Source organism: Epinephelus fuscoguttatus, linkage group LG21 (assembly GCF_011397635.1).
Source record: "Epinephelus fuscoguttatus linkage group LG21, E.fuscoguttatus.final_Chr_v1".
In the NCBI taxonomy this organism is placed as follows: domain Eukaryota; kingdom Metazoa; phylum Chordata; class Actinopteri; order Perciformes; family Serranidae; genus Epinephelus; species Epinephelus fuscoguttatus.
In genome coordinates, this window is record NC_064772.1 from 31,162,979 (window position 1) to 31,184,366 (window position 21,388).

Genomic DNA, 21,388 nt, shown 5'->3' on the forward strand with positions numbered 1-21,388 from the left:
GTCCAGAGCAAATAATCTATGCTTAGGAGTTAATGATGCTTCAGATAGGTTGAAGCTGTAATGCCAGCCTGTATAATATATAAAATATTTTGAAAATTTTGAACATATTGAGTTCTTTTTTTTTCTTCATTAGTCCCCACATGGACATTGTTTACTGCAGCTGACCCATCCTGGCCATTTGTTATTTAGCTAGACATTGGCTGCATTTACAGCACCAGTTGTTCCTTCTAAAGTGAGTGTTTTTTATTGGGACATGAGTGCATTTCCAGCTGCTATCGTGTCACCAGAACCGGTTGTTTTTAACGAGACATTAGAAGCATTTCCAGCCAGGATTGTCGTACCAAAACTAGATGTTCTTCCCAAGACGTCGGCAGCAATTCCAGCTGTTACTGTGTCACCGAAACTGGTTGTTTTAGTGAGACATTGATGGCATTTCCAGCACTAATTATAGCACCAAAAGCGAATGTTTTTAGGGAGACATCAGTAGCATTACCAAAGTTGATTATGGCACCAAACGTAGTTGTTTTTTAGCAAGACCTGGCGGCATTTCCGGTGGTGATTGTGCCATCTGGCGTGGGTGTTTTTTAGCGAGACATAAGTACAATTTCCAGCTGTTACTGTGTCACCAAAACTTGTTGTTTTTTAGCAAGACATCAATGGCATTTCAAGTGCTGATTGAAGCACCAAAAGCAGGTGATTTTAGGAAGACATCAGCAGTATTTCCAATGTTGAATATGTCACCAAAAGTGAGTGTTTTTTTAGCAAGACTTTGGTGGCATTTCCAGTGGCAATTGTGCCCCCAAACCTGGGTGTTTTCAGCAAAATACTGGTGGCATTTCAAGCAGCGATTGTGCTGCCAAAGGTTGTTTGTTTGTTTTGGCTTACCTGCCTTTATTTAATAGGACAGTTAAAGATAGAAATGTGCGGAGAGAGAAAGGATCACATGCAGCAAAGGGCCATGGGGTGAAATGTAACCCAGCCCATGCTCTACCAGGTGAGCCACAAAAAATGATCTTCTCTTAACCATAATGAAGTGTTTTGTGCCAAAACATAACCGCATTGTAGCTGTCTTGCTACTCCTGTCAGATCCCCCAGCACAGACACACAGATTCAGCACTCCGTCTATATGCAATACTGTCACTGACTCCTGCCCAGCACGCGTGTGCCTGTGGCTGCTCAGCTCCTCCAGCACACGTCTCTCAGTCCACTCAGGTTTAAACCAAAAACTCAGGCAGTGTCCTTCTCAGTGGTCCGTCAGCATGAAAAAGGGAGAGATGTAATCAGAGCAAACCAGCAGCAGCTGTGTCAATCAACTCACCTGGTGCTACTCTCATGAGCCATCCCCTGCAGCTGACTACTAACCACACCCACCTCCACACACGTGTTAACTGGAGTGTTTTGAAATGTAAAGTTGAATTAATAATGTACAAATGATTTGCAGGAATATGCTGTGCCAACATTTATTCTGGAGATGGGGTTGCTGTTGGCTGTGGTGGTGTCAGAACCCAGGACACTCAACTCTGTAAATATGTCCCTACCTGCTGTAGCTATTCAGTCCAGGAACAAGAGCGAACCAGTTAAGTTGATAAGATAAAGTTGAAAGGTTGAAATTTTTCCTGCTGCAATTAACGTGTACGTCTCAGTCGCTCATCAACATTCCGTCTGCAGCACTTTGCTGAAGAGGTACTAATCAAATACAAAGCATATTGATTCCCCGCAGAGAGTCGCGTGGTCTACAAATGCAGTTTGGAGTGAGCGAGTGCGGGGAGAGCTTTTCAAGTCCTCTTATGTGGTTTGTAAGTTCTGAATTTGCCCAAGATTAGCCTCCATAAAGAGGATTACTACTTTTCTATGGAATATTTTCGACACTGGCGTAGTCATTTCAGGAATGTTCAGTGGGGCTTTCAGAGCATTGTGTTTACTCTCCTGTCAGTCTGTTGTCCCTTTTCTTTGGCTGATTGAAACAACCAACACACACACCTCACCCACCCTGAGCACTCACTGTGGCTGAGTCTGGTGGTGTTGACTTTGCAAACGCTAGTACATTAGCCTCAGTGTTATCTGCACTGGGAGCCTGTCTGTCTCAGGCCTGCTCAGAGCGGTTTACCTGAATGGCCTTTGTTTCCCAGTGACCCCCCTTAGAGCAGGTCGCAGCCTGAAGCCATTCCACCCTGTATCTGGCCCTCCTCAGGTTTCCCCGCTCTCACAAAAATAGAAAAAAGAAGAGAAGGAGAGAGGAGAGGAGCGACACAGAGATGTAAAAAGAGAGGTCAGAGGCTCAGGTGAGCTTAGCGTGTAGCCTGTCAATCAGACATCATACGGCATAGCTCAGGGGAGGCTCTCCCTTCCACTGCACTGCCCCCTCTCCTCAACCTCTGGTGCTCCGCTCACCTTTACACGTCTTTCACGGCACATTAAAAAGTACTCAGATTCACCTAGAGTCCTACTTTCTCACTTTTTCCTCTTGTAATTTGCAAATATTTTGACAGAGGGAATCTATTACAGTTTTCATGCAGCTGTTATTTTGCATCCAGCTACGTGGCCTGAAACCACCCTGAACTCACATCTGAAGTGTAATACCAGACTTTTTCCATATATTAGTAGTCCTATATGACAATATCAGAGCATGCTATGTTGACTTTGGCAGTGGTTGTCAATATAAGACTCTACAAGATGACAGACATTAGCACAACTGACTCATTAGCTAAAATAGCAGGAAATGCTAACGAGCAGGTCACACAAAGCAAGCTGTGAGGCAATGCTATTATAAGTGAAAAGGCTCAATAAGAATGTGGTCACAACCCTCATGTTTATCCTCCCTGATTGCACAATTAGTTTAGCAGCCTGCTAAGCACACTTGCATTGTCTGGAGATGCCGATCTTAATGGTGTCATTGACTGATAAAGACGTCCTCAGTCTACATGAGGGGAGATAACATCACCAGCTAGAGAGTCGAAGCATTACTACGCCGTGCCTCACCTGCCTGATGCAATCAGTGAAAATAAAACAAAGTGCCCTCAAAGGAGCTCAGTGAAGCCTGCTAACCTCATTCCAGCAACACGGTGATTTCAATTGATCCAATTACCGTGTGCTGGAACGGAGGCCCCGTCATGTTAGAGGTGGAAGGGGGTGTCAGGAGCGGGCTTTTATCTTGCCGTGTTGTTGCACATTGCACAGTTAGATCGGGAAGTGGATGGAAAGGTGCAGCTGTTAAATCAGATAGAAATAATACAACATTAATTGTGTGGACACATTTCCTGTGGTGAGACATAATCAAAATGCCCTTGTTCTGAGTAACAAGGAGAAGGACACAGAGGACGAAGGTTATCATACACTGGGATTCACACAGCTAAGTGTCATCAAATGGCGCTACATTACCAAAGTACAATCTGTGCGGGTAAAGACTGGTCTTCTCTGTGACTCTTCAGCTAAGATAGTCTTCAAAGTGGCAACATAACATGAGCACCAATGTGCGCAGTTGTCCACATTTAACTTGGCTTGTCAGATACATTTCTTCACATGGCTCACAAAAGTAGAAGCACCTCCACTATTTTCTTTTTGATGCTGACTCACCTCTAATATTCAATGCAAACATGCAGTGGTGGATCTTCCTATAGGCAACACTGGGGCCACCAAAATCCCCCACCCCCATTTTTTGTTCGAACATCGGGGTCAGTGTTAACTGCCAGTATGTTGCAGGTGTGCCACCTCTTGTCCTGGCAATGCATTTCACTTTAAAGTGGGATTTATACTTGTGCATCAGCTCTATGCAGAGCCTACGCCATAGCCTACGCACATGGCTGATGCTGTTGTGAGCATTTATACTTGTGCGGTGGTGTGTCTGTGTCACTCTGCAGTTACACCTCTAAGTTTAGTTGATTCAAAACACACATTAAACACACATTAAACATGGCTTAATAGTAACAATTTCAAACACAAGCACACAAATCAGCTTCACTATAACTCGCAGCATTCACAGACAAACACTTGTCTTTATCTGGACACATTTTCCCCACAAATATAACATGCTAACGTTATTAGCACAAGTCTATGGCATTTTACATTGTATAAATTAGCCTAGCAGCTAGCGGACTTTTCCTCTACTCATATGAAGCCAGGGACAACAGCAACATTTAACAAAGGTAATGTTACAAAATTTGGTCCCATTACAACTCACATGTTCACTGACAAAACAACTGTCTTGAATTAAACACGTCTTCCAAACAAATATAACATGCTAACGTTATTAGCACAAGCCTATGGCATTTTACATTGTATAAATTAACCTAGCGACTAGCGCAGATTTCCTCTGCTCATATGAAGCCAGGATGAATCACACACAAGACTTAAAATGCTATTTTTGTGGAGGCTTTATTGTCTTCACAATTTATTGTTTCTTATCTGTGAAATTAAAGTAAATAAAAGCTTTGCTTCCACTGAGGGAAATGGTTTCAGCTTACAGAAATAGACAGGAGGTCTGCGTTGCAGCAACATGAAGTTACATTTCTGTGGAGGTGCACGTCAGGCTACAATATATGGTAGGACTCTGTAGGTACAATGTCAATTCCGCACATAAGTATAAATCCCAAGTTGTTTATTTGCACTGATTTCTCGTTAGCTTGTGTTTTTGTTTGTAATAAATAATTAATACTTCAACTGGGGGGGCAGGGGGTTGACGAGAGGAAGCTTGCCTAGAGCGCCAAATATGTAAGGTTTGGTAGTTCACACGTGACATTACAGTGTAAGACAATGCCTGACCAAGTGTCACTGACTGTCACTGTGTGAGCATCATATGTTGGTAGCTATGATGATCATTAACAATTCATATTAATTACTTAGCTGGCAACGACATGGCTGTCAGTGTTTATATCTGAAGGCGTGGGTAAAGCCTGATGAGGTGTTGAGGTGTTGCAGTCCACAGAGAGATGGGGGAGCAAAAAGCATGTAACAGATAAGGTCATCAGTATCCCACTATCTCACACACACTTACACAAACACCACCCACCCAAGAGTCTCCACATGCACCCAGCCTGACGCAGATGTTTGCCAAAGAGCTTCAAATAATATTCTGCGCGCCTGGAACTGCTCCCCAGATCTCAAGTCTGTCAGAGACTTGTCTATGTAAACCCAGTGTGAAGGCTGGGTTAATACTGCAAATAATGCCTGTGTTTACATAAATAAACATGTCTTAATCGGACTGCTAATGAGCAGTATAGGATGCCCAGGGTAGCACACTCGGGGCGTCGCTCAGCCTCTGATGTGCACAGTGAGAGTGAACGGGGGTTTGATCGGAGCGCGCCAAGAACGAGACGCAAACTCCACAAGGTCGTTTGTGTTTTACACATCTGCTACCTCTCTGCTTCTCTGTCTCTCACCCTCTGGATATGGTTTCCCACTTCCCTACCATGTCGTTTTCTGCCTCTCGCTCTCTCCCTCCTTCTGTCTGGCGGTCATCCTTGCCCTCGCCATCTGTTTCACAGTACGCCACACACAGAGACGGAGGGAGGTAAGGAGGGAGATGGTGCTAAAGAGAGGATAAGTGAGGAAGGAAAACATGAAGGGTATACAGTACATGATTCCACAGACAATTCTGAAATCTCTGGGGTCGTGTTCTCAAGCTGCTTTCATAAAGACAAGACATCTAAGTTTGCCTGTCGCACAAAGACGTTTAATTCTCGACGATCTTAGACAATTAATAAGGACTTTTGGGAAAGTGTTTTAAATAGCAAAGATTTAGCGATGCACTGGTAAATGAGACTTTGATTATAGTGCAGGAGTTGTGTGAGAGTTTGTAAATGGATGTTTGGATGTAGTTTTGCTGTTGGTAAATGTGGTCCCTCTTTACTCCAGTTCATCAAGAATGTTTGCCTTTTTTGGATTCTCCGTTCACTGCAGAGGCATGCAAGAGAAACAAAGTTTTATTCATGAATTCAAGGTAGCATGGGCTAAGTATCTGATATACAAATGGTCATTTTGCAGATGAAGTATTCTTTTAAGACAGCCGTAGATTTGGTGTTAGACCACTCTTATTTGAGTTGTGTATTGATTATAACATTCAGTTTGAGTTGTGGTTTGCTACGATGAGAAAGAGAAAGAAAAAGAGACAAGAAAGAGAAATAAAGGAAGTACAGAAAGTACATGCATTTGAATTCTGCTGGTGCAAATCACTGATTTGCCGAGGTGCAAAATAGTTAGGTTTTAGTGAAAAAGCATAGATTTGGAGAGCGCACACTTAAGTCCTGACCTGCCCTACTCTGCCTTAGGGAGCGATCACACCGAGATAAAACGCTAGAAACACAACGCCAGTAAAACCATTGTTTTCCTATGATACGGCGCGTCTGACCGGCGTTCAAACATCTTTTTAGACGGGCGTTTTTCCGGTGTCTTTTTAGACGTGTGGTTTTTTTTGACACTGAAAAGTTCAAATATTTTCAACTTTTTGAGCGTCAGACGCCAGTAGCTAGTCACGCATTGAATAAGCGCTTCCAGCGTTTCAAGCGTCTTTGAAGCATCCGCGTCTCTAGCGTCTCATTTCTGTGTGATCGCCCCCTTACTCTGCCTCTGATTGGCTTACCCTGACATTCTTACCTCAATCCTAACCATACCACTCATCTTGCATAAACCTAACCAACCCAGCCAATGAAGGCAACAAGTACTAGCCAATCAAAGAGAGAGTAGGGCGGGTCATATCTTTGCTAATCTAGAAAACAAAAACTCATGTTTGGGAAGTACGACGTTGCTGACTTCGCAAGGTGTTCTGGGAAATTTCATCTTCCACTTCATTGAAAGTGTGGGTCGGGGCTCCCTTGGAATCTAGGGTGGGTTTTAAGTGTTGGAAACCACTTCCACTACCTCACTTCTGTTTTGGGGCACCACTAGCCTAAATGTGAACGCGCACAACCAAGTGCAAGTGGGTATTTCTAGGGGAAGTGTGGGTGTTGGGACAGGCCCTTGGATTATACTGTATGAGTGAGAAGTAAGTCTTTATCACAATTCCAAGGTAACACAGGGTGAGCAACTGATATAATTGGTCATTTTGTGGGTGAAGTATTTCTTTAACTTTGTAGACTAGTCTTATGCATATCTTGTGAAACCAGCACCTGTTGTCTACATCACAAGATCAGCTAATGTAGCTAACCGCAAACAATCTACCTCCAGTGTAACCTGCTGGCTAACCAGGCTAGCTGCATGGTAATCTACACACACAGGTTTGTTTATGTGTGAGGCTAAATGTAGCTGTTGATTTAACATGCTACGAAACTATTAGCAAACATTTAAAAAGATAACTTGTTTTTTTAATGGTGCTATTCTCAAACTTGTGGATGTATCAGAGGCCACACAGGGATCCTACACAGTACACTACAAACTGGCCTCCATTTTGTCTCCATTACATTATGGATAAATCAACCATAGCTCATTTTGAATCAAAGGTAGGGGCACCACTTTATATTGCACCAGAGCTTGCACAAGACTAGAACAAAATCTCCCAACTAAATATGTCAGATGTCTGTGAGGCCTGCAGATTATGAATTTAGGAAAGCTGCATGTCAATTCTTCCACTGCGGTATTTTAAACGTAGTGTTATTACGTGATAGAGCTGGACGAACATCCCAAGAGTCCTAGCTGACAAAGCAAGATCTAAACAAGGGAATTTTGAGCCGATAGCAGCTGACACAAGGAGACACGAGGTTAAAGCTGGAGCACAGGTAGAGACTGTATTCAAAGACTGCATGAATAATAATGAGATGAGTTAATTAACAGCGCTCGCTTCCTCTTCCTCCCTGTAGATATGTATGCAGACACCTTGTGACCTCTCTGCAGTCCGGTCAGAGCCAGTACTGACACAACCAGGCTGACCCCTCCGCAGTATTTCTCCGCTGTGTGCTACAGCAACGACAGGCAGCAGAGCATGAAAATGAAATTACCACCTTAAGGATCCTAAGACAAGTGTTCCACCCCATGTGTTGGAACCAGATGGCAAGTCTACCTGCTTAAGTGCCGTCCATGTGTCATTCCAGGCACGCAGGCCCCCTCTCCGGTTACACGTAGGGGTTAAAAAAATCAGCTCCCGCTATTATATGGGCCAGTGTGTGTGTGCATGTATGTGTTTCCTGAGTAGGAGAAATCTCTGTGGGCTCGCTTACCTTTCTGGACGAAGAGAACAAGTCGCATGCTGTTTTACAAGAGCGGAGATAAATCTGACGGGAGTGTCAAGTAGCAGGCGTCATAGCAGCCAAAAGCAGACCTCTGCTGGCTGGCCAGATTCTTGTGGCATCGGATGGCTGAAAACTCCAAACAATCACACGATAACACGCACACACACTTACTGGGCTCAGGGATGGCAGCCAACAACAGTCAGTTTTTTGGCTGCAGGAGAGTGGTACAGAGTCTCCTCGTGGAGGCAATGTTGTTTTTTAATTAGTTGTGCGAGTGGATAGTGGATCTGCTTTTCTCCAGATTTTAGGTGTAACCCATCCTACAGATGTTTGTCACATTATGTAAGAGGTTCACATGGCTGCGTCGCAACTTATATTCAGTTTCACAGTTTATGTGAACATAATAGTGGCCAGTTTAAAACAAAATATATTGTCACAGGATTAAAGCTGAGCTAGGAATTGAAACAATGCAGTGTTTTATCAGCACTATAAAGTGTTGGTTCACCGACATTACAAAAATAAGGCACCCTTTACAGGTAAAGTACAGTATGTTGTAACTAATTTCTTTATTAGTTAATAAATTGTTCACTAATGCTTTAAAGATCAGTTATAAACAAATAATAGTTACAGCTTCGGGGTTGTCAGGTTGTCAAAAATGCCTTTGGCTTGTGTTAAACTTTTCTATTTGGTATTGTCACTCAGTACGTTAACATGACATTAGAAAAAAAATTGACTTATTGTGTTAGCACGACGAAAGCCAGACTTTTAAAATACGTGTTAACATGTTAGTCTGACAGAAATTGTACAAAATCAAATTTCTCAAAGTCAGACTAGATAACACCTACACCCAGATAATGCGATTGGGTGTCAAATTACTCCTGTGTGAAGTCATTCAGACCCAAACTGGCCGAGGTTCTCACCAGCAGTGTCCGCCCTGGGCTTTGATCCAGAAGTAGAAAGTATTAAATCCGTAACAGATGAAGAAGAAGCTGGTAACAACATGGTGAGATCTACATCCAACACTGCGCATTTTTGGACAGATGAAATGTACAGAGCTGTGAAGTTGTCCACCATGGTACCAGTTTGATGCTAGCTAACCATAGCTAACTTGTTTGTCGATATCCACTGAAAAACAGAATAATTTCTCATTTTCATTTTGAAAAAAGTGCCGTGTTTCGACGACAACGTTTTGATAACAATCGGCGTGCACACGGATCCGCAAAAATGACCAAAAACGCTGCAGTATACATGCCAGGCCAATAGTTGGCAGTGTGATGCTTACGCTTCCTTCTACAGAGTGGCGATGTATAAACAATCACAATGGCAACCATGTTTGTTTGGACGGACGAAGAGGTGGAGTTGCTACAGTAAATCTACACTATGATGAGGAAGCGTTGATAAATTCAATAGGGTGAGCAGCACAAGCAAAGCTCGGGAGTCCACTGTTGTTGTTGTGATGGTCGACTTTCTCGCGCATGCCTAGTGACTGGAAGCGTAATGCGCATGTGAGAAAAGTCTCCGTTTTCAGAGGAACTGCATATTGCAAGTTTAGACAGTGCCGTTTCCAAAAAATTGCACTCTGGAACCCGTTTTCAAAACGTTGCGTTTTCAGGCACCCAAAACGCCGCTGTCGTGTAAACGATCGGCCAAACCGCAACTAAAGTTTACCGTTTTCAGTTGAAATCATTGTTGTATAAACAGGGCCTTATACCGCTGCTAAAGGGTGCCCCGCTGCATCAGTATGTGACACTGAAGGCTACTCACCAAGTGTCAGTATGTTAGCAGCAGTGTCTCTTATCTCTTTTGTCTCCTTTAGTACAAGACATCTCATACTGCTATAAACATGAATGTAAGGTGTGTAGGTTGCTGATGCCAAGTCCTGTATGACCTCTGGGTAGTGGAGTTCAATTTTCCCAGGCAGCTGCCTTTTGCTATCATTAAGCTGCCCTGTGCTAATTCAAGACAAGACTTAATTCTCTCACTCAGTTTTATAGTACTTACTTTACATGCAAACACACACACACACAAACACATAAGTCCTCCCTGCTCTCACAGAGAGGGACAGTGGCTGTAAGGAAGGATTTACAGGGGCTGCCTGTCCTCCCAGCAGTAGGCTGATTGGAGGGGCTGGCTGTGTTTGTTAAGGTAATGGGCCCTAGGTGAGCTAATTCACAGGGTACACGCTCCACGCTCTGTCACCTCAGGAGTACCCCGGTGGAAAAGGAGCTTGCCGGTGGGGGCAGGGGCTTGGAGGGGAAGGTTTCCAGCTCTCTGGCTCTTTCCAAAATCCCCTCAGCCTTGCTCCGTCTACTCCAGCTCCACCTGAAAGTGATTACCAGGCCAGCCGTGAGCAAACAAGCCCCATATGGAGAGTCTATAGTGGGGCTGAGGCTGGAGCCTGGGGAGCCCTCCTCCACCTCTTTGGAGAGAAGAGGCCTGAGCAAACACAGCTAATGAAGTCTTAACAAGCAGCCCCGGGTTAGCGCGAGCCCGCTAAATGCCACCGAGGCTCTTGGAATTGTGTCCAGCAGATTGGCTAAATCTCCTCGAAGCTTTCCTTTACAAGATAAAGTTGCATTAGCATATCTCTGTCTCACCATCTCTGAGGTAAGTCCAGGATCTGGCAGGCAGTCACACTTGATGGGCTTCCTTTTCTTCAGCGGGAGCACTTGATTCTGACGGACAGAATGGGGCTTTAAACTGAACACATTAACTTCGGATCTTGATGTGATTCTGGATTTTATTCATTGGTCACAGTGGGTTTGTGTAAGGCTTTGGTCTGGGGAGATATTTTCTCACAGCGGGCAGCTCTGCGTTGCAAACAGGAGATGAGTGGATTTCCTCAGAGTAAATCATTATCTCTGCACAGAGCAGACTCGACGCCCTCCCTTGCCCTCGTCTGCCCTCCCTCCATCACTCTCCCACACTGTGACCACCACCTTACCCTAACTCCCTTTTTATCATGTGTCCTTTCTCACTCACCCAAACACTGGGGTTTATTATTGAGAGAATATCACGCCATCCTCCATGTGCACAAACATATACACTCACTTGACTCCGTGGCACTGGCGAGCCGAACTCTTGTTTCCTAATCAAAAGCAAACAGCCATTAACAGAGCTCCTTCCTTGTTATCTCACACCGGCGAGTCACTTAATCAATCTGTGTTCTCCTGATACTCAGCTCACTGTGGGTTATTTCTTTCGTTCCGAGGGTGGAGGCCTGAAAAAAAAAAAGCTGCCTCACATGATAAAGACCTGGCTCCACTCCAAACACAATACCAATATACTTAAACTCCAACACCAGCAGACTACGGCCTCTGCACACAGTGTTGCATTATGTTTGGATGGGAAACAGGGAGGAAGATACTTTCTTTGACACTCTGTGACCACACATTGGCCTCCAAACAGACGAACTGTGTGCGTGCAAGTGTGTGCATTTTAGAGGACAAAATATCTATTCAAACTCATTCATCTCAGTGGTGAAATGAATACTGAGTGTCGAACAGATGTGCTGATCACATGGCTGGCTTCTCATGCCTCGTTTTAACCAAAGCTGCATGATTTCACATCCTTGAACAGTCTGTGATAATAATATTCCAGATAATATTATAATAATGGTGATGCTGTGTTTGCTCTCAGTTGTCTGTCTGCAAACTACCACGGAAAAGTTTGTTTGTGCCATAATGTTGCAGGATGTTTGAGAAAAATCACAAAAATATAAATAATTGTGTGTAGAAACAACTTTTAAACATCACAGACAAAGATTATTAAGTGTCAGTAACTCATTGTAAATTCCCCCTCTAAGCTAAAGTGATGAGTGTTATTATTGCAGTCACAAGTTCTGCTCATGTTTGAAAGCACTTTAGTATTTGTGTAACACAAGTTGGGGGCATTAGATAAATATTCATCAGAGGATAAAGTGTTACTTAAATAAAAGTAGGAATACCACACTGAAAAAATAATGGACTTGTACTTAAAGGTCTAGTGTGGAAGATTTAGGGGGATATGTTGCCAGAAAGTATGTTTTCATGAGTTTATAATCACCTGAAAATAAGAATCGTTGTGTGTTTGTGACCCCAGGATGAGCTGTTTAAATCTACATAGGGAGCAGGTCCTCATCTTCAAAAAATCACCATGTTGCATCAGCATGTTTTTACAGTGGCCCAGAACGGACACACCAAACACTGGTTCTAGAGACGTGAATCTGCTTTATTCAGTGTTTTTATCGGTTTAAATCACACGGTCCATCTGTTTTGCCAACACATTCTCACTCCGACCTCGTCACACATTGACGTTTGGTCATGGATTTTCCACGTCCAGATACGATTGCTTGTTGACGTTCTGGGACACCGTGTCAAGTTCTACCTGTTACATGCATTGTCTTTTCCCAAAATACACTTCTCTTTTCACAGGAAATTTACAGTTTACATACAGTCTCTTTCAAAATAAACTCACTACGTCGATACAACTCAGCAAATTGATGTGTTTTTCCTTCAACAACACACACACATGGTTGGGTTTAGAATAAAAGGAGCAGGGTTTGGCTTTACAGTCTTCCAGGAGGTGACCACCAACAGTAGTTCTTGGACCAATCCACCACAACTCAGATTTTCGCTGCCTTAACTTTCACTGATGCCACCAGACAATGTTTAACAATAATGGCAACTGGCTGCGAATCATGAAGGGACAGCTTTCTTCGTTGGTGTCTGACGCTGGAGGTCACAGCCCAAGCGCCGGTTTTTGAGGACTTCAGAGTGAGACCAGGTTGGTTTTGGAGACGTACAGATATTTGTGAATAATTCAGCTCCCACTTAAAACCTCCTGAACAATAAACAAATAAGGAATTCTAACCAGGAAACATTTCAGCTGGTTGCGATAATAAGTTCAGTTGTCACTGATAAATGTAACGTTACCTGGCATATGTCACATAGGCTATGTCAAGTGACATACATTGCTAGATTAGGCAAACTGTATTGTCAAACCCCAGAGTTTGTTTGACCTGTCCACCTCTTACACACCACCCAAAGTAAAAGAAACAATCATAAAGCAAAACATCCTCTAAGTTATATTTTTATTCACATTTTATTATTAGATTTCCGTTACTGATTAATTACCATGTAGGAAGTCATTTATTTTGGTTGCTGGTTGAGGTGAATTGAAATTTTGTGCAGTTTAATGTGTAGCAAAGCATCATTTGTGTGTGTGAAACTGAATCTGTAAAGAAAATATAGTTGTTGGAAACCTAGAGTGGAGTAAAAAGTACAGTATGCCCAGCTTCCCACCACTGCAAAAGTAAACAAACATCCATAAAGTATGAATATGTTCACAGGAGATAAGAGTGCCATAAGTTTAATAAAGGCACTCTCTACAGCTCACAGTGGATAGGACAATATCAGACTTTCAAAATGACTACAATGAGATTACTGTCAAATAAGTCCCGAGGTCCCCAGACACCCTGTGTAAGCATGTTAACACTGATATGAGTGCTCTGCTGCCACAGTCTCAGTGTGCCGTGCTGCTTGGTCTTTGCCTCGCGCAATTACGCCTCCCGCGGAGCTCTATGCAAGCGTTAAACGAAACATTAGCACCTCATTTAAAAAATAAAACAGCTTTTCACAAGGACAGACAGCTCCCTGGGTAGTCTTATCATGCGCAAATTAGCCAATTTACCAAACTGTTCCCCCTCTCTCTCTCTCTCTCTCTCTCTCTCCCTGTCTCTCACACACACACACTCACACACACAGAGAAACAATCATCTGGAGCTAGACGCATCCTCACTCTGCCTGGTGTGACCATTGTTGTGGCACTATCAAAGATTGTTAAAGGAAGTTACCAGACGGTGAACAGAAAGTTCAGTCACTGAGACAGATTCTGGAATGAGTAGGTTTTTATTGCAACTAGCTGCGCGCCTGGTGTGTGTCTTTATAATGACTTTATATTACTCTGATTATAATGTTTGAAATGACAGTTTTGGTATTTGGATCAGGTTTGTGGGGGGATTTATTGCAGGGTTATTATAGTTTATTTTAGCCCAGCCGTGGCTGTGGGGTTGACATATTCCATAAACACGCTGCCTATAATCTGCACTGTTATGAAAATTGGTTATTTTGAAAGAAAAGTGTGTTGAAGTGCTTATTTAGTCTCAATATGTGGGTGTTTGATTTGTGGTCATCATCAGCAGGAGGTGAAGTTATGCGCCATCGCTGCGTTTCATCCACATGAGCATCCTGTATCCCGGTGCCACACACACTGGCACAACTAGTGTGATCATAAGCGATATAACAAAACATCGTTAGGTAAAAAACTTGATTGACTTCTACAAAGCCCCGCCCCTGCTGCTGTGTGATTGGAGGAGCGGCTGTGGGGGTGCAGCCTGTCAGGCTCTGGTATATATTGGCACCGCTTCGTCTCCAAGCCGTTGATTTGTATGGGAACCAGGTCTAAGGTGGGACGAGCCGACTGAATGTAGTCGCTGTGTTTTGACGAAAGAAAGAAGGCCCACATTTTTCCGTTTGCAGCGATCGGACAGCAGCACTTGTTGTGTGTTTCTCCCCAGACTGTGTGAGGATACAGAAAGCGCTCTCCAGAAGAAGGTGGATTCTCCTCTCAGCCATCTTGAGTGCTGCTCGCCGCCCTGAAGGCTGTTTTCTCTCCTCCTCCTCCTCTTCAGCTGAAAGTAAACACGGCTTGCACATTGCTTGCAACTCTGTGCAAGATCCCGAGAGAAGCGAGATGGGCTCGCTGCGCAACATCTAACCGGAGCAGAGGCGAAAGCACACGGCAGCTGAGAGGATTTATCGCTGTTGGTACCAGAGCTGAAGAGGGGGGACACGACGCGCCGGAGGGATGGACCTGTTTGGGATTTACCTGCTCCTCTCACTCGCTCTCCTTCCCCGATCCAGCTGCACCACGGCCAAGGAGATCACCTGCCAGGAGATAGCCGTGCCCCTGTGCAAAGGCATCGGCTACAACTACACCTACATGCCTAACCAGTTTAACCACGACACGCAGGACGAGGCTGGACTGGAGGTGCACCAGTTCTGGCCTCTCGTGGAGATCCAGTGTTCACCGGACCTGAAGTTCTTCCTGTGCAGCATGTACACACCGATCTGCCTGGAGGACTATAAGAAACCTCTCCCGCCGTGCCGGAGCGTGTGTGAGAGAGCTCGGGCCGGCTGTGCGCCTCTCATGAGGCAGTACGGCTTCCCCTGGCCGGACAGGATGAAGTGTGACCTGCTGCCGGTGCAAGGCAACCCCGACACTCTGTGTATGGACTACAACAGAACCGACTCCACCACAGTGTCCCCTGTCCTGTCTAAACCCACCAACCATCCCGGTAAGGGTTACAATCCGCCTAAAAATAAGCCGAGTCGACCCGGCGCGCCTGGGAAATACAAGCCGCCCTCCGCGCCATGTGAGCCGGGGTGCAAGTGTCTGGAGCCCATGGTGCCGGTGAACACGGACCGTCACCCGCTCTACAACCGTGTCAAAACGGGTCAGATCACCAACTGCGCCATGCCGTGCCACAACCCGTATTTTACGCACGACGAGCGAGCGTTCACCGCCTTTTGGATAGGACTTTGGTCCGTGTTGTGCTTCGTGTCAACTTTTGCCACCGTCGCCACTTTCCTCATCGACATGGAGCGCTTCAAGTACCCAGAGAGACCCATCATCTTCCTCTCTGCGTGTTACATGTTCGTGTCAGTGGGCTACATTGTCAGACTGATCGCTGGACACGAGAAAGTGGCGTGTAACCGGGAGTTCGACCTGGAGCACATCCACTATGAGACCACCGGCCCCGCGCTGTGCACCGTGGTCTTCCTCCTTATTTACTTTTTCGGCATGGCCAGCTCCATCTGGTGGGTCATACTGTCCCTGACGTGGTTCCTCGCAGCCGGGATGAAGTGGGGCAACGAGGCGATCGCCAGTTACTCCCAGTACTTCCACCTGGCAGCTTGGCTCATCCCCAGCATGAAGTCCATCGCGGTGCTGGCGCTGAGCTCCGTGGACGGGGACTCTGTGGCTGGCATCTGCTACGTGGGGAACCAGAACCTGGACAACTTGCGGGGCTTCGTTTTAGCCCCTTTGGTGATTTATTTATTCATAGGCACTATGTTCCTCCTGGCCGGATTTGTGTCTCTGTTCAGGATCCGCAGCGTCATCAAACAAGGTGGCACCAAAACTGACAAACTGGAGAAGCTGATGATCAGAATAGGCATCTTCACGGTGCTGTACACGGTGCCAGCCACCATCATAGTCGCCTGTTACTTTTATGAGCAGCACAACAGGCAGAGCTGGGAGATCACACACAACTGCTCCAACTGTTTATTAGAGAGGGACCGCAGGAGTCCGGACTATGCAGTTTTTATGTTGAAGTACTTTATGTGCCTTCTGGTGGGCATCACGTCCGGAGTGTGGATCTGGTCTGGGAAAACTTTGGACTCCTGGAGGACTTTTTGCACCAGGTGCTGCTGGGGCAGTAAAGGCACCAGCGGCTCCATGTACAGCGACGTGAGCACCGGACTAACGTGGAGGTCAGGCACGGCCAGCTCCGTGTCTTGCCCCAAGCAGATGCCATTGTCCCAGGTTTGAATGAAGGGGGGAAAAAGCAGCTTATGAGGACTGCTAATTGTTTGGGAGATAACCCATCACTCCCTGTCTTAAGCAATTTGCATGGTAATGAACTGCTGCTGAGGTGCCCCCCCCCCCCCCCCCTTAAACATCCACACACCTCTGGCATTCACACAGGTTAATTCCTCCCTGTTTATATGTATTAGAGGAGCAGACTGAGGCTTTTTACGCAAACTGGGCATTACAGAGACAGTTTTGTTCCTACGTAGCTTCATACAAAGAGCAGTTGGGTTTTTTTATTGACATTTTATCTACACAGTGCCAGACAACATTGTATAATTCAATCACATCAAAGATGGTTTAAATTAAGCCTTAATAGTGCCCAAGTATTTTACGGGTCGTTCATTTTTTTGTAATTTTCAAATGTATTTATATAAAAGTTATGTAAAGTCCTGTACATTTGTGTATAAAAGAAAACTTTATAAGCTATTGTAAATTTGTACAAAGTGTAGATGTCTCTTTTTGTGAGAAAAAAAAGCAAATATGACCTTTATTTTGACAATAAAACATTTGATAAATCTCAAACATCTGTTGCAGTGTGTTCCCATGCCGAGGAAAAAGAAAAAGGGAGGCTGTTCTTCAGGCATATTTTGTGGTTCCTTGTGGTCACCGTGTTGAGGATGGCAGCAGCAATAGCAGCTTTTCGAGAGCCCCGGCTAAAAAGGAAGCCCTTTTTAACCATCAGAGACCAGTAATTAGAGGCAGGGGTTGAGTTGGAGCATCTCCATAATTGTTGAAGTCCTCTTCACATGCCTGCCGAAGCCCGCTTTCTTAATTTAGTAAAAGAGGGAGTGGGTGAATGGGGGTATAAATGCAGGGAACAGACCCTTTTCATCTGCAGAAACTTTGATCTTTCTTTTTTAACAGGCTAGAATAAAGGTGGTGTGTATTAGGAGTGTCTGTCTGATGTGCCAAGGTTCCCCCTAAACGTCCCCATTTGGATGCTTTGATGGACGTCCTACAATTGAAAGAGCATTTTGGAACCCCTCGCCTTTCTGGGTTTGTCAGAGCTGAAACCTGCCAGAGCCCCTGCGTCTTGTGTTTGGTTTTTTCGCAGAGCCTCAATTGAAACATCTTCTCCCTCGGCTCAAGCTGTGTCAGCGAGTGCAGGGGCCTTGACATGAATGATATTGAAATAGCAATGAAAGCCCCACAGGTGGTCTGTTCACATGATCTCACATCTTAGGGCCCCCTAATCGAGGCATTTTTTGCCACAAATGTATCTGGTTTGGTCCCAATTAACCCAATGCGCTGGCATAAGATGATACACTGTAACCCAGCGTAGAAATGCCTTTGATTTGGTGGTCAATGGTGACAGTGGGTTTTGTAGTGACTGCTTTGTTCCTGCTTTATTTCCTTCACACTCAGACTGTAGATGTAAACCCCCAAAGCTTCTTTTCAGTGGAGTGCAGACGTGCATCTGTTGGGAGTGTAAATCAGCCATATAAATCTTGCATCAGTGCTGTCAGTGAAGACACCAGGCAATGAAGATGGAAGTCACAACAAAAATGTGCTTTTCTTAAGATCAGAAGAGCGGCTTCTTCTTCTTTGCCTCCACAAAGCTCATCAGTAGTTTAAGTGTGTGTGTAAACTTACTAAATGTCACGTTTAGAAGTGTAAATCTTCATAAGAACATAAACTTTGAATCGCTCTATCACACAAGTTCATGCTCTAAATCCTTCGCTGTTATATTTCCATCAAATAGTTACGGTTGCTTTCAGTCTTGTAGCTTGCTTTTCTGGTGTTTACCTCAGAAACCTCAGTCAGTGTGCAGCTCCAGCTCTCACTGCCAGCCCCTCTGCTGTGACATTAATGTGCAGCCCCACCTAGTGGTCGAAGCAGAGCTGTACACCTCCACACGTCTCCACACAAGTGTCTGGGAATGATGTAATTTTGCTTTTAATAAGAGAGAGGTTTGTTTGGCACCAGGGGTGGGATCATGGAGCATTTCTATCTCTCTGGGAAAATTTGAACACCTAAACGGACCATTTTTAGAGCATTTTGAGAGCAAAATCTTGGCACAGGCATTCTCAAAGTTTTGGTTAGTGAGTGCCGTTTTAGGGAGCGAGCACATGATCGAAGCCAGACAGTAAAAGTGCACAAATTATGACAGTTTTTCTGGTATTTTTATGACATAAACTGACTTTTCCTGACATTTTTTTATGAAATATTAACACTTTACAAGAACCGTAACAGTCATCAGTGATCTAGCCTTCGTAACATTTATTTTATATTTTAGTTTACCACTTTTAATACATTTTAAAGTGAAGAAAAAGAGGGACAGTGCAGTGTTGACACTGATTGTGCCCACCCACAGCTGTCAAGCAACTTTAAGTGGGTGGTTTCAGCTACACACTTTCCATCAGTGTATAATGATAAACTGAAACTCCAATACTCTTAAGCTCTTATATATGTTTATGATTATGTCTGTTTTATTTAGAAAGGGACAGTGCACATTAATTAACGTGATCAAATGAGCCACGTAAATGTGCCAGATTTAGCCACACAGGCTTATTTTCATCTGCAGTCCCTGTCAGGTTGATGGTACATGTGTAAATAAGAAAAAGACGTTTTAATGACATAAAGACGCACAGATAAAAGTGGACTGATGGCATGTCTGTAGAGGGGCACATGAGCACAGAGCAAGCACGTAACCATAGACAAAAGCACAAAGCAAAAACAAGACATAAGCACTGTTACATTATGAACATACTATGCAAAAACACAAAACATAGACTAAAGCCACAAACAAACACACAAAGGCACAAAGCAAAGCACAATTACCAAGACAGTGACATCACCATAAAACCAAAACACAATAAGAAAAAGGTACTCGACAAAAGCACGTTTGATCGTCCAGTAACCGCTGTTTTATTAATTTGGAGAATGACGTAAGAGATGTGATGTTCCTGAGGTCTGTGTCCACAGTGTTCCAGGTGTGTGCTGCTCGACTGGAAAAGTCTGACTGTCCAAAGTTGCTCTTTCTCTGTGGTATTTTACAATCCCCCCTGGATGAGATCTGGTAGATGATTTTGTTTAATGAAGGCCAGGAAGAATTTTATATACAAGCAAAGTATCGGCACATGGCATGATGGATTCAGCATGAAAACAATCAGATCTACACATGAACTTGCCCGTCAGTGGAAATGTATGGTTTTCACAGCTGATATGATTTGGTGATTAATTGATTGGTCAGTCAATAGGAAAATAATCATCAGTTAGTTTGATAATCGTCAAGCAAAAATAGTGAAAACATGACAAACTTTCCCCTGTTTCAGCTTCTCAGATGTGAAACCAGACATTTAAAAATCGTCAACTACAGTTGTGAGACACATTTTTAATCGGAAAAATAACCTGCAGAGATTCAAAACAGAATCAATTAAACTCCACAGAAGGAAATAACAATAGAGCCCTGACAGATGAGTATCACTTAAAATCACAAGTGTATTATTTTTTATGAATAGCATCCCAAATTGGATTTCCAAATTGAAAACTGATCTGTAGTCCTTGTCAATCAAAACTTCTGCTTACCTGAAGAATCCCACGTTAACTTCACTAACGTCCTGCTCTTAACGTCAACTTTATGACACACAAGCCAAAGTTTAGGCCACTCCTAAGAGCATTTATTAGACATTTTAAAGTGAATGTTTACTGCTGAACACATTGCCCTGACCCATCTTGGACTACCTGGCTCCACAAACCAACTGTCCAGGTCTTTAAAGCAGCGTGTCCTGGCTTGGCTGTTCTGCACACATTGTAATTAACAGGTAACGGCCTGTTTCCTCAGCAGGGGTCACCACAGGGGTCACCGGCCCGACTCAGTGCAGTTTACAGGAGAAAGTATGAGAGTGCCATTAGGAGAGGCTTCACACAGACAGGGCAGGGCTCGCAGAATTGCTGGGTATTAACTGGTAATAGTGCAGGGTCAAGTCTGACTTTACGAGGGAGCATTTTACAGCTGCTCGTCTGATCTTGTCAGGGCTTGTTCTTCACCGCCACCCTTGACCCTTAACAACTGGTGCAGAGGTGTAAGCAAGGTAAACAAATCAGCGCACGAATCCAGGAGTTGATCGTCTGTGCAGCTGATTGAATTGTCTTCTCTCTGTATACAGATGTTACAGCCTGATTTGTGGGGTCGGGAGGAACGTTCACACATTGTTGCCCATCAAATATTGATGGCGGCGTTTGATGGGAGGCAGACACAGCGGAGAGGGATGATGGGCAGCTCATGCTTTTTAATACTATTGATCCTTGTGATGCATCTGGGAGAAGGTTGTTGTTTTTTATCTTTTAATGCACGAGAGGCGATGCTGCAGCTGTGGAGGCATCTTGTGATGTGCATTAGATGTTGTTTTAATTAAAGATTACAACAGACAGCTGACTGTGTTTAGTTAAAGTTAAAAAAACATGAGTTAACAATGATAGGGAATCAAATGTGCCAAAAAATTGAAGCCTAAAGCACCTACATTAATTTCCTAAATATGCCAGTTACTACTATTCTCTTTATTTTCCACATTCGCTAGAGGAAGATGAGCATCAGCACTAAAACCCCAGAGTTTCCATGAGTGTATTCTTCCGTGCATAAAGCATAGCGGTGACCT

General features: G+C 44.2%; 1 protein-coding gene and 1 long non-coding RNA gene across 2 annotated transcripts in view; one reads left to right on the top strand and one right to left on the bottom strand.

Annotated features, from left to right (window-relative positions):
• Window positions 1-8,311, bottom strand: part of LOC125881805 (uncharacterized) — a 32,853-nt gene extending 24,542 nt beyond the window's left edge. The window contains exon 1 of the long non-coding RNA XR_007448257.1: window positions 8,145-8,311. This is a non-coding gene — a long non-coding RNA (uncharacterized LOC125881805). The remainder of the gene's footprint in view (window positions 1-8,144) is intronic.
• A 6,279-nt stretch (window positions 8,312-14,590) lies between these two features.
• On the top strand, window positions 14,591-17,323 carry fzd8a (frizzled class receptor 8a). The gene has a single exon (XM_049565719.1). It carries the CDS (start codon window positions 15,003-15,005, stop codon window positions 16,746-16,748), a length of 1,746 nt encoding a protein of 581 aa, XP_049421676.1. The 5' UTR covers window positions 14,591-15,002; the 3' UTR covers window positions 16,749-17,323.
• Window positions 17,324-21,388: the final 4,065 nt, after the last annotated feature.